Source organism: Morone saxatilis, unplaced genomic scaffold (genome assembly GCF_004916995.1).
Source record: "Morone saxatilis isolate NCDOM2014 unplaced genomic scaffold, NCSU_SB_2.0 Contig18, whole genome shotgun sequence".
Lineage (NCBI taxonomy): Eukaryota > Metazoa > Chordata > Actinopteri > Moronidae > Morone > Morone saxatilis.
This window is the reverse complement of record NW_023339740.1, coordinates 16,837,955-16,851,476: the sequence shown is the minus strand read 5'-3', so window position 1 is coordinate 16,851,476 and position 13,522 is coordinate 16,837,955. Positions and strand designations below refer to the sequence as shown.

Genomic DNA, 13,522 nt, shown 5'->3' with positions numbered 1-13,522 from the left:
TGTGTGTGTGTGTGTGCTCTCACTGTTGCAATTGGCGCTGGCTGCATGAACAGGATTAGTCAGGCTGAACATGGAGCCTATAGCCCTGAATGCATGTAGCCTATGTATGTATGTTCAAGGCTGGTCTGAAAGGAGAGCTTTTGCACCTGTGTTCGTCCTCGCCTTTGTCCTCCTTGGTAAACTTTTTGCAGCCCTCGCAGACCCCTCGGTTCATCCACTTCGGCGGACCTGCTATCACTGCAAAAAAAAAAAAAAACCCAACACATTTAAGATCGATTGCGCAAGTGATGGAAGCAGGGGGATGTTGTGTAGTGAGCGCCGACTTTATGCGTTAAAACACTGGTGGCCTCGACTGTTGTTTTGGCGTTTTTACATGTGCCAGTAACTCGGCCAAAGTCGGGAAGGTTTTGAACTCACGGCTTCGCTGCAGGAGCGTTTTTTTACGCACCTTCTTTAAAAGGCTGTAAAAGAATGTGTTTTTATGGTCGCAATTGCCGCCCATATGCAAAAAGTACATTCAGTCCCGTACTTGACTGCCAAACACAGACGAGTTAAGCGGACGGCTCCGCTGCTGCAGGAGAACTGCTGGACGCTTGTTGTGTTGTTCCGAAATGAGTTTATAAGCGACGAAACGACGTCGTGCGTCGCGTTTGGCTTTTAAATCGTTTCAACGAGGACGTAGATTTCTCAAATTACTCCGACTTCCTGCTTCGGTGCTGTCGTTTTGATAGGCTGTGTTGGCAATTAGTGTTTGGCACATTCCTTACAGGGCTAGACGCTATGGAAAACGACCACCTTGGGACATTACCAACAGCCAATTTAAAGTCGACATTTATTGTTTACTCTCCTAATAAAGAGTCAATTAATCAAGTAATTAATGAAGCAACTTTTTTTTTAGGAAGTTAGCAAAAGTATAACATTACAAAAGGATTTATTGTTTATAAGAACATAGTTGTGTTATTATTTCGACCTGTGGTTGTCTGGGGCTGACACAATAAGTCGATTCATCGTTTAGTGACTATATTGATTAGTTTAGATGGTCTCAGAAGTGTAATTTGTTGCCTTTCTTTGTTTGGTGTGATAGTAAACAAACAAGCAATTTTAAGATGTCGCCTTAGGCTCTTGGGAGCTTTTTAGAGGCATTTTTTGACATTTCATAGATTAGATGGTTAATTAATTCAGAAATTATTGTTATTTTCTTTATCTTGATAAATCAGTTATTCATTTGGTCTATAAAATATAAGAAAATAGTGAAAAATGTCTAACACAATTTGTTAAAGCCCACAATGATGATTTTTCTGGGATGAAAAACAAAGATTTTTAGTTTACTGTGACATAAAAGCAACAATAACCAATAATGTTCTGTATTTATGTTTGAAAACTTTTGTTTATGACTAATTAATTGACTAATCATTGCAGCTCTTAGGTTCCCTACAGGCTGTAAATCCAGATTTCTCTTTCACATTGCAGTGATTCTCTCTATTAAGATTTTCCATTTAGTATCTTTTCTTTGTGTGTGCTTCTAAATTATAATCTCAGCTGCACAAGCTTTACAGTAAAAGTTGTAGCAGCATCAGACACGCCTACAACATGCACAACCCCATTGAGAAATACCTCACAGAGGGCAGATGGAAAGGCAGCGTACAGTTGATGCAGATTTTGGATGGTAGATTGAGTTGTGAATATCTGTGCTACTTTTAGTCGCTGGACACCACTCTCATGTTTCCCTGCGTTTGCCAGACCCCTGTCTGTGTTCCGATGAACCTGGTGCCAGGGCTTATGTATAAGCAGTTCCCACGCTTTGCTCTTGGAAAAGAGTCCTGTGTGATTCAGAATGATCCTTTCAATGATACATTAAGCACCAGTGGACTTACTTGCTGGACTTACTGGGGTAGTTGTGCACAAAGAAAGCGTAATATAGCTGGTTAATATCCTAAATTATTTATTTAGTTGATTGCATTCAAAAGTAGCATTTTGTTTTTCATTTGTTTGCTCACATCTCCAGCTCCTGATACTCAGGTCTTCTCCTCTTTAAGCCCTCGAGGCCGCTCCTCCAGGCTTTGATGCCCACACTCTTTGACGCAGGTGGACAGACACAGGCATGAGTAACAGTGGGACCAAAGAGCCGTCTCCCCAGCCGAGCACCGCCCAGTCACCTCCTGAGCCTCAGCGCAGGGGCAGGGGTCGGCCACGGAAACAGCAGCAGGTAGGTCTTCAGTCTTTAAGAGATGAATCAGCTCTGTCCTTAAATTATTAAGTATTTAACTGAAAAACATAAAATGAATTCTGAAAAACCAAGCTAGTTGATAATGTGTCTCCTGGCGGTTAAAAACATACAAACAGTTGTTTTTCACTAGTCAGTTATAGTCCCATGTTTGGTCTCTTTCTGCAGGAGCCTGTTGGACCACCAACTCCAAAGCGGCCGAGAGGAAGACCGAAAGGCAGCAAAAACAAAGGCCCCAGAACTGCACTGAAGGTTGAGTATCAAAGATATTAAACATTTATATGATCTTTAATATCACAATTGTAACAGCAGCTTGTTTCTTCCCTATAGTGCAACGATCTACTTTTTGGACACTATATTTATACATTTTTGTTAAATTTACAAGAAATTAAGTATTCTAAAATTAGAAGATAGAAGTATATATCATGAGTGAATTTGGACGTCTTACTTTAGTAGAAATGGCCATGATCTTGATCAGTACAGGATAAATAAACCAGTAACAGACAACATATTTGTGTTATGACTAATGACAGTATACATGTTTATAACATAATGCATATGATCTTAATAGGTTTATCTTTCCGGTGCATCTGCATTAGATGCATCTGAGAGTTTTCTATGTAATACATCCTTTAATGTAAAGATTTATGTATTTCTGTAGGACGCTATAAAACAACATTCATCATGAGGGCAAATGTCAGCTAAAAACAGAGAAAAGACAAGCTGGTATTAAATCAGTGCAGTATTTATGTCTCACGCTGCAGGCTGTGGGTCAGTGCTCAAAGATAGACTGGTCAGTGCTGAGGGAGGAATTATTCTGAGGAATTAAAGATTGTCTTACAGAGAAGTGTCTGTCACTATATGTTTCCGCTGTATGCTTTTAAATGTAAACGCTATACTTCATATGGAAATTTCTCCTCTACAATTATCTGACAGATATAGCTACTGGTTACTTTGCAGTTTACCATTTTACACACAACATGTTCTCATCTTCTCATATATCATATAGTATATGAACAGTATATAGTACAAATTAGCTACAGTATTACACATAAATAGTACACTATTGTACTGCTACTTTTACTTAAGTAAAGGATCTCAGTACTTCTTCTGTCACTGTGCTCAAAGTGCCAATAACAACGATTAAAGATCGTTATTATTATCAATTGGATCTTATTTCCAATCAGTTTCTCTTAAACCTTTCTATGTTGTTAACTGAACCATTAAAAACTAAAAAACTATTTGTCAATTTTGTGTGCCATCATTTCTTAATGACAGCTATTAAATATAGATATACTGTATACTTGTGCAAACATGCACTCATATCTATCATTGTCAGCAAGGTTGCTGTTTGCATTGTTATTGAATTTGGTAGGATATGAAAAATAGAGATACTCACCGTAGCATTGCTAAATCTTCTCTTAAAATTTGAGGCTTTTCTGAAATGTGTTGCACCAGAAGGGAAGATTGTTGTACTACCCCTGCTGGCAACTTTCCATTAAAATCAGTAGATTTATATAGTAGTAGATGCCGGTGCATCTGCAGAATGTAGTAGTTTTTTAACACCGTAAATCAACTACTATTTTTTATAGAAATGTGGAAAAATCTTTTTTGGTTTTGTTGGAAGAGACACAGAAGAAACTTGTAGTTGTTTTAGCTTTATTACTATACTGGAGAAACAATTATTGTGAGGCAACTTGTTAAAACAAGGTAGAGCAAAGTATTTAATGTATGAGCCTGCTATTAGCCAATGACACAATATGTTGTTTGTCATTTCAAATTTCTCATAACAATCGGATATAAAAGCAAATTGTGCCATAAATACGTGGACTTAAATGTTGGTATTTTACTATTTAATTGTTTAAAGGTGTAATATGTAGGAATTCAAATTATCAAAAGATTGTGAAAAAATAATAGTTTTAACATCATATCAAAGTCCTGTCTCATAAAACCACTTTGTACCTTAAGAGCCGATAGCCGATAGCCTATAGCTGATAGATGTATGCAAGTGGTGAGTTCTCTGTGTTACACAAGCTCTCTTAGCTTTTTTTGTCTAATAAACAAAATAAACTCACAAAATGTCAAGAAAGGAAATATTCTTACACCTATTGTCCTTATTAAACAGAAAAATACAACCATACACCTTCTGAATTCAAGTTTCTCTTTTACAGAACTAAGATTACCTTTTTGTCTTCTTAACTGGTTGTAAAACACAATTGACAGAAACATAATCAAATTTACCACAACCGTCTTGGTTTGTCTTTCCACTGTTCCGACAATTACCAACTCTGAAATAATTCCTTAATTCACAGTAGGGCTGTCCTCCAAGAGTCGAGTATACTGTTAGTCGATGAGAGGAGTATTAGTCGACGCAGTTGAGTTCATTAGTTGGACATTCACAGAAAAACTGTACTTTGTCACCAGGACAACGGGATCGTTGCAACACGGACCCTTTATCTTGTAACACAGTACCGCTGCATGTGCTAACTGTATGATCTGCGGCCACTAGCTACTGTCCTATTAGCTGACTGTACCTGGCACCGGGTGAGGTTTGTTTACATACTGGAATAAGAGCTTTGGACTGCCGGGAGGGGAGCAGGGCCGTAATGAGCAATATAGAATAGAGGAAGAATGGGGCGAGCCAGTAACATCTTCCTCACCCTCCCAGTGACCACGGCTGGGACCGAACACATCCTCCGACAACATCGGAGGCCAGGCGATTTACAGTGGCTCCAACCAGGACTAGACACAACGGGTTCAGGTGGACACAGGAGAGGCGTAAAGAGAGCAGAGCGAGTTTGTAGCAAGCTGATCGATGTTGTTATATTAACATTACTTATAATATATACCGCTTTGCCATTAACATTTAACAGGCGGCTGTTACAATGTTTTTAAATAATTCAATTTCTTTTAATTAACTATTGGCTTTAACTAACGACTACATGTCGACTAGGAGAATCTTTAGTTGGGGACGGACCTAATTCACAAAGTTAGATGTGAAAAATATTCTGGCTCTACAAGCTGTTGCTGCCTTCTGACATCTGACTCTCCACTCGCTACTCTCCCGCTTCACAACTCTGCTGTCCCTTGCGAACCGGCCATGTCTGCTGTCCCTTGCGAACCGGCCATGTCTTTGTCATCCCTAGAGTCGGAGTTCTGGTTGGAGCCACAGAAATCACCTCAGTATTGTATTCCCTGTCGTCAAACTGACAGTCCAGTCCCAGCCCAACCGTGTTCACTGGGAGGCTGCTGAGCCCGGTTCCAGTTCTGGTGCTCAGGCCCCGCCACCATTTCCCACTGGGTCTGAAACCTTCCTCCTCCTGGCGGTCCTTAGCGGCTGTGTTAGCGGTGTAAACACCAACAATCCCCTGGTGCTCTGAACTCCCAGTCCGGGAGTCAGCTCATAGACATACTATATTGTATATATTGTATACAGCTAATAGGAAAACTAACTGCACATCTAACTGAGCTAACTAGCTAACGGCACTTACAGTTAGCAGCAGTTAGTGGTTACTCTGGTGATAATGCCCCCCATTTGTTTGAAGTATGAATTCAACAGGTGGCCAGTTCTTACATAATGCACCTTTTTAAAGTCATTTTACTCTACTGCACTTGGCTGTGAGAGTTCCTTATTTATGTTGAGATTAACACAGTGTAAAAACTGATTTTATTGAATATACAGCTTTGCAGACACTGAACATGTTGACATTTTGAGGGATGATTGAGAGAAAATACATTTCTGTCCCTGTTTATCACAGAAAAAAGTGTAGTTTTATGACATACAACTTGTGCTTGTAAAATATTGACAAATATCATTTTAGTTATTATTACTTGAGTTTATTGAACAAAACTTCTGTAGCTCCTGGGAGAAATCTTCCTCACTGACCTGCAGAAGCTTTAGCATTTAAAAATGGCTCCTGCAAAAGTCTGCAAAAACTATAATACTCAAATGGAAAAGTACACTCTCCTTAGTTAGTTAGTTAGTTAGTGATCATAGGATTAAAATCTGAAACCTCCCTTTAACCATTCATCTGTTCTTTCTCAGAAAGTAGAGCCAGTTGGGGAGAGACGACCACGTGGGCGACCAAGGAAATGGGTATGGAGCAATCGTTGACAGTTAGAGACATCATGGAGTTAAATGTAAATGTATGTCCAAAGCCTCCAAGGTGTCTGCTGCAGCTGTACAGTGAGGGGCGGCTTTTCCTTCATGTTTGATTAACGGTCTTCTCTCTCTGTCCACAGCCCCAGAAAGTAGTTCAAGAAGCAACTGAAGAGCAGCAGGTGAGGAAAACGAAATATTTCAAAGCTAGCAGGGTGGTCCAGTTTTGTGTTGATGTAGTACCTTAAGCCACAAATTCCCTGGACTGAAAAGCTATTGTGATTTAATTTAAATGGCTCTTAAAATGACTGAAATAAGGTCTGTGTATAAGATAAGCTTAAGACATTTCATGTTAAGCTCTATGAAATAACTTTCACAGCAATGTTCACAAATTTAATTTATAACAAACTGCTTATAAATTGAGCAGCAGGTTTGTTGCAGAGTCTTAGAATCATTACAAGCATTAAATCCTCTCAGCCTTTTAAGCATTTCTCTTCAATTTCATACTTTTCCACTGCAGATTTACAGAATTCTTTTTTAATATAGTTTGTTTTTTTATGAGTTGAAGTTGGGTTCCTGGCTATAGAAGAATGAAACCTCTGCTTCAGTTGAACAGAAGTCTCATTTTGTGTCACACTTTTACCTGTTGACTAATATCAGTTATATTTATGATGTAGGACTAGCAATGCTGATTTGCAGAGATGATCTCATTTAACTATTCATGAATGTCTTGAGCTTGTTGTTAAGCACATAGTTTATGTTCAGCTTTTATTATTAGTATTTATTCTTTGTTCTTTCTAGTGCGCTTTAATGCAAAATAACACTAGTCTAAATTACATAACCACAATTCCAACAAAGAGAAACAAAGAAAAAACCTCTTTCCTCAGGCCATCAGGATGGTGCACTCTGACCTCTGTATATCCTCAGTCTGTAGCACAGTCTACAGTGAATCCTGTGCCTGGCACATTGCATATTTGCACATATTACACTACTTTTCATATGTTTATCAGTTTATCTCTGTTTTGCTCCTTATTTTTTATACTTTTAGCACAACCTGAAGAATGCACCATATTGCATTTCAGCAAATATACTACTGTGCATATACTTGTGTATGTGAGAAATACACCTTTGGATCCTAGTACACCATGTATTATCAGACAAATATAAATCTGCTCAAATTGCTGTGCTTTGGCACATTTGATTTAAATAGCAACAGAGCCAAAGCACATACTCCTTGTGCTTCACTTAAACTGCCTTTATGAGGATATGACGAGTTCCTGGAAAAGCACAGATGGCGGTACTGAATTCCCCTGATACACCTCCATACATCCTTTCGTGACATCCAGTTTGGTTGAATATACGACCAATGTTTCTGAGAATCTTTGTTTCTTGTAGCCATCTTGTACAGTTTTCAAACGACAACATTGCACAACGGTTGTCACCAAAGCGGGCAGGTCTCTTGATGCCCCTCATCTGCCTTATCGCATCCTCTGCACCGATGCTTCAAGAACTGAAACCGTTGAGACAGACTCCCTTTTTGTCAGACGCACGCACCCGAAGGGGAAGAATGAGTCAATGTAGAGAGGGGAAACCTGATCTAGCTGTTCTCTTCCTCTGTCTTGGTTTCCTGACATAACCGTCGTCTTCCTCACATTTCTAGCTCTGACAGCTGGACCTACTTCCACGCACGCAATCACGCAGCGAAAAATTAACACTCATTCTTGTATTCTCATGCTTTTTCTAGTATTGATTCATTACTGCGTGCACAATGACTCAGTAAGCTGAAAGCAACCAGACAGTAACAGACAAACTGACAGTGGTTTTGGTCCTCTGCTGTTCCAGGGCCCTTCAGAAGAGGCTGAGGAGGGTCCCTCGCAGCTTGAGCCCTCTACATCTCAGGTCCCAGCGGAGGAGGAAGGGGAGTAGATAGGATGCCTCTCTACCTACCTCAAGGTTTGGCCTCAGACAAACAGGGGTACAGTCTGACTCCTATCTGTGATGGGGATTCAGGAACACACACACTCACACACACAAAATCATTGCATACGGTGGTTTCTTCTCCTCATCTGATACTGTACCCTGGTTTTGTTGGTTCACTATAAGAGTTTGGTGAACAAACTCTGTTTTAACATTGATGGATTTGATCTTTGGATATGGCTTTTGTTAAGGGAGTAGTTTCACATTTTGGCCAACACCCTTATTCACTTTCCTGCCCGAGAGTTCGATCAGAAGCTTGATACCACTCTACGGTAAATTAAGCTTCTGCCAACAGCTGATGAGCTTAGCTTAGCACAAAGACTGGAAACAGACGGATAGAGCTAGTCTAGCTCTGTATAAAGGGAAGTGTGCTTACCATTACCATCTAAAGCTCATTATCTAACATGTTATATCTTGTTTGTTTAATCCATAAATAAACCAAAGTGTAAAAAATAATTTTTTTTGTTTTTACAGGGGTCATGTGCCTTTTGAGTTTACTAGTAGGTGGGTTTGTTATACCTTTTGGCAGAGCTAGGCTGTTCCCAGTCTTTATGCTAAGCTAAGCTAACCCTTTTTCAATTCAATTAATTCTAGGCAAGAAAGCCAAGAAGCGTATTTCCCAAAATGTCCAACTATTCCTTTTAAGGATTCCTGCTTTCCTGTTCCTCCCAGTGTGTGTGTGCGTGCGTATGCGTGCGCGAGTGTGAGTGTTTGTGGTGGTTGTGTGAAGAGGGGGGCAGGGTTGCGGGCTAAAATGAGAGGGGGGTTTCAAGAAAAAAAAGGAACCAAACTAAACCGTTTTATTGAAACATGTTTCTAAATCAAGTGCCATGAATCCTCATATGAAACGGGAGCAAGACGGTGACATTTTTCGCAATGTTACAATATAAACATGGTGCTCTGAAGTCATTATTATGAAAGTAGATGTGAAAGGTTTTATCCCAAAATGAAATATCCAATTTGGGGAACGGAGAAATGTCTTATTACGTTTATTGTTCAGAATACAAAATGCATTGGATTACCTAGCTCAAATGTCAATGTAAGCAAGAGTACAGTATTCAAGTTGATAACCTCAGTGAACACCTTTTTTTTTAGAAGTTTTAAGAAAAAAAACACCCAAAGGTTTTAAATGGATGTTTCATTTTGGGTAGAAATCCTTTATATATACTTCAGTCAACAACAATGTTGACGTGTCATTTTACCACACTCAGGATTTTACTATTACCGTGCTTTTACACCATATTGAAACCTCAGGTACAAAACTATTCAGGAACATGTTGTCAGTCTACTCAGTAATAATTATTGTGCTGTGTTTGTTGTGCATTTCTGATCTGTATTTGACATTACCAGTATGCCTTGACACAAAGACCTCATTTAAACCTCACTTGCCCTCAGTTTCTTAATCTCTCATTCTACCTCAGTAACATAAAGACAGACGATCTCCAACAAAGTTATTCTCAACTCCCTCAACAGCAACGACATACATTTGCTGTACACACACACACACACACACACACACAGAGAGAGAGACACGTACACACATACACACAGGTTCATGTGCAGATATACAACACAGACAGGCAAAGGGTTTTCAGCCCTATATACCAACACACAGAAGCAACCAGTACACTCCAACAGAGGATTTTACTATCGGTGTACAAATAAAAGCATCAGTGTCATTTCTTTAAAAAAAAAAAAAAGAGACTTGGTTTGTTCTCCTGGGAAATAAAATGCAGCCAATAGTTTACAACAACTTGATGAAATAATTGCTTTTTAGGGTATAGTTCCTTATGAAATACTTGTTTTTTTGGGTCGCTTACTCTTTTCTCATTTTTACTACATCATGTATTTTCTGATTCTTACACTGTAAATTGTATGTGTGACACTCTTAATTCATGTGATTTCAAAGGAAGGGCAGCAAATAACAACACAGTGCTGAAATACATGACGATTATGGAAAACAACAACAACAATCACCACAGTTGCCTTGTATGATAATTGCCAAATAAATTGTGGGGGATTCATTAATACTAAACGCTGCATCAATAACCCTGCATTTTTTGGCTTTATTTTTTTGATATAAAAATTAACTAAATTGTTCCGTTCCTTCCTAATTTGCTATTAAAAGCAAGAATATAATCTTTGGTGAACAATGACCACTGTGGCCACAATGTGACAATAATAGCACAAGTAAAGTCAGCAAAAGTAACATTGTTTATTAAGGAACATCTATCTAAAAGATTGTCTCACTGTTCATACCAGACCAAGTGAGGCTGTAGCAGGAAAACCCCTGATTTTCATTCGTGGTTGGAAAAGTTACATGGCCTTGCTTTAAAGGGTCAGTCCACCCAAATTACAAAAAAGAAACATACAGTAGGCCTATTTAACATTAGTGGTATCCAGCCATGCAGATAGATTTGGCTTTATTTGGCCAGGTTTTAAATATCTGTTCCTTCTTCTGGCACTTCAATGCAACGGAAATTTTATTGGGATTTTGTTTGTGGTCAGACACTATTGTGCTCATGGTGTGAAAAGAGAAACAAAACTATCTGCATGATAAGATAACACTAGAGGTTAAGTGTGTAAACATGTTTGTAATTTAGGAGAACGCACAATTTAGGGTTTACTCATTAAAAAAAAGGTGGACATTTTATCTGTAATGATTCAGTAATAATTTACTTGTCATACACCTGTAAGATGATGTTGGTATTTTGGAGGACCATGTATCTCTAGATTACCAAATTATTTTGTTCTAAAAATCAAAGGTTTCTAGCCTCCAGTCTGTTTTTACAGAAATATATTCTGATACCTTGTTGGACAGGATTTCTGCATTTAAACTGACAGCCTGTTGCAAATGCTTCTGCTGTCATCCTGCGTAGACATTTATCCAACTACATATCACTTACTAGTCGTCCATTACATGACTTGAATATTACCCATTATTTACTGTATATATCAAGTGTTTTTTCCACCTAAACCTTGCTTATTTTATCACTGATTACATGTTGTATCCCAGTAATTTTATGTATTTCAGCATTGTTGACTAAATTGCTGCCAGAGAAGCTTAATTCATTTACAGACAGGTATGTTTTCATGTTCAACTGCATTGACTTTACTTTTTTTGCCCTCTGGACTACCTCTGAAAACTAACAAGCCTGGGAAATCTCTGAGGAAGTTGTTGGTTAGTCGTACCTAACCTTTTTCCATCAGACCCTGCAGGCGATGTGGATCATGAAATCTTGAAATAACTGTCAAACTAGTACTGTTGTAGTCCACTCATCTCATCTCACTACATTCATATCAACATAATGAATGGAAGTCAGCCTGAAGGGTGCCTGTTAATTTAACTACAGCTGAGTCAATGTTTGTTATTTTACACAAGCTGTGTCTGGATATTTACTCTCTATATGGGGACAATGTAGTTCTGTGATCTTACTGATAGTGATATAGTTACATACAGTACTTGATCCATTTTCAACTATTTAAAAGTTGAAGTGTAACTTGAGAAATCATCTTTTATCCCTTACTTTTAACACCATTTTGTAGTTATGTTATTGATGTGTCCTCATCCACTTCATTAATACAACTCACAAACCTGTGATATATATTTTGTTATGATTCTTTACCATGTGATTTGTGTTATCCTGCTTCTTTATTGCTTATCAATAAAATATCACACGTATCAACTCTCCTTTGATATAGATTTGTACAACAAAACCCCTTTTTTCAAATTGGTTTAAATAGTTTTAATGTATACAGATGGAAACAGTCCTTCAATGGTCAATAAAGAAGACACAAAACAAGGGGACAGTTCATTCAAGAATGGTAACACATCCAGTGTTCACGCTCTTCAAAGATGCAAGACCACAAAATAAGTATAACACAAATTTACATTTCTCTCTTTTCAAACGTGGAAGTAGATATTGAAGCTCGAAAGAACTTCACTGACAAGCTACCAAACATTTTAACAGCAATGACACAACATGATTCAAGAAAAGTGCATCACACTGCATTTGTGCGACAAACAGTGCAAGATCATACGTGATGCCTCCCTTTAAACTCCCTTATCGTACATGCACCCTACATTTTTTCCCCATATAATCCACTGCCATTCCACACAATCGTGGTGGTAATGAAAACGTTCACAAAAGCTCCAGTTGTTCGCAAAAACAGTCAAGTTGTCCCTTTGTTTTCCTTCCTGAGCGACAGTCTGTGTGTCGATGAGGCCAGTGGCCCCGCAAACTGATATCAACTAATGGAAGAAAGCCGCTAAGCGTTGAGAGCTTTGGCTACATCTGTGAAGACCAGACGACTGGGCCTCTGTGTGGTCCCCTGGGAGGTTGTGAGAGTCTGCAGAGGAGATAAAACTGTTAGTGACATTAAGAGCACATGGTTACTCCAGTTTTGAACAGCAAAGTATAATATTATGTTTTGTTCGATTTCAGGACCACCAAAGCAGCTAAATCAACTCAATATTTTAGGATTAGAATGTGATTTCTTTCTGAAACCAGAGAAAATGTCTGAAACCATACATTATACAAACAGATCAGGCTATGTAGTAAGTTCAGTTTGTAAAAATGACATAGGAAAATCTATTAAAAATGCAAAAAGGCATTATTCTCAATGCAATTCTCATTTGAAACAAGGGTTTCAAAAAATAATTTTAATCTTAATTTAGGTCCACTTAGCTATTTAGTGGGTTTGCAACTGCATTTCATGTATTTCATGAACAAATCAAGTTTACTCAGTTGTCATGGGGTTGATACAGTTGCCATTTGTGAGCTGCAGATGAAAGCTATGGACAAAGATAGTACGTGGGCCTTGAGCTTGAGATTTTGAGTTCATGTTATAAAACCTTTGGCTACTGAACAAAAATCGATTGAGTACCATATAAAATAAATAAAACTGCACTTATTTATTATTTTTCTTTACCAGCACTTCTCAACATATTACTGACTGTTCTCCATTGGAAGTCTTCAATGTGTGATGGTGTTTAGTACACACATTATATTGGATTTGGTAACACGTTCACGTGGCCTGTGGAATATTTGATTTTTAAAGTATTAAGTTGAGGGAGCAGAAAGGAAAGGATGAAAGATAATAAGGATGAAGGTTTGAAGTTAAAGTGTGTTAATGCGTCTTCTGTTAGCACATACTTTAATATACACCGATCAGCCATAACATTATGACCCCTGACAGGTGAAGTAAATAACACTGATTAT

At 38.4% G+C, this 13,522-nt stretch overlaps 2 protein-coding genes across 2 annotated transcripts in view; one reads left to right on the top strand and one right to left on the bottom strand.

The window, feature by feature from the left end:
• The first annotated feature begins 1,788 nt into the window (after positions 1–1,788).
• Positions 1,789–11,966, top strand: LOC118328872 (high mobility group protein HMGI-C-like). Its single transcript, XM_035662797.1, has 5 exons — positions 1,789–2,206; positions 2,393–2,476; positions 6,270–6,320; positions 6,467–6,505; positions 8,166–11,966. The coding sequence occupies exons 1-5, from the start codon at positions 2,102–2,104 to the stop codon at positions 8,247–8,249; spliced, it is 363 nt and encodes a 120-aa protein (XP_035518690.1). The 5' UTR covers positions 1,789–2,101; the 3' UTR covers positions 8,250–11,966.
• Positions 11,967–12,031: 65 nt separating this feature from the next.
• si:ch211-161c3.5 (uncharacterized protein C3orf18) overlaps positions 12,032–13,522 on the bottom strand; it is a 4,832-nt gene continuing 3,341 nt past the window's right edge. Inside the window, exon 5 of the mRNA XM_035661594.1 lies at positions 12,032–12,650. Coding sequence (XP_035517487.1) covers positions 12,570–12,650 — 81 coding nt within the window. The 3' untranslated portion in view covers positions 12,032–12,569. The remainder of the gene's footprint in view (positions 12,651–13,522) is intronic.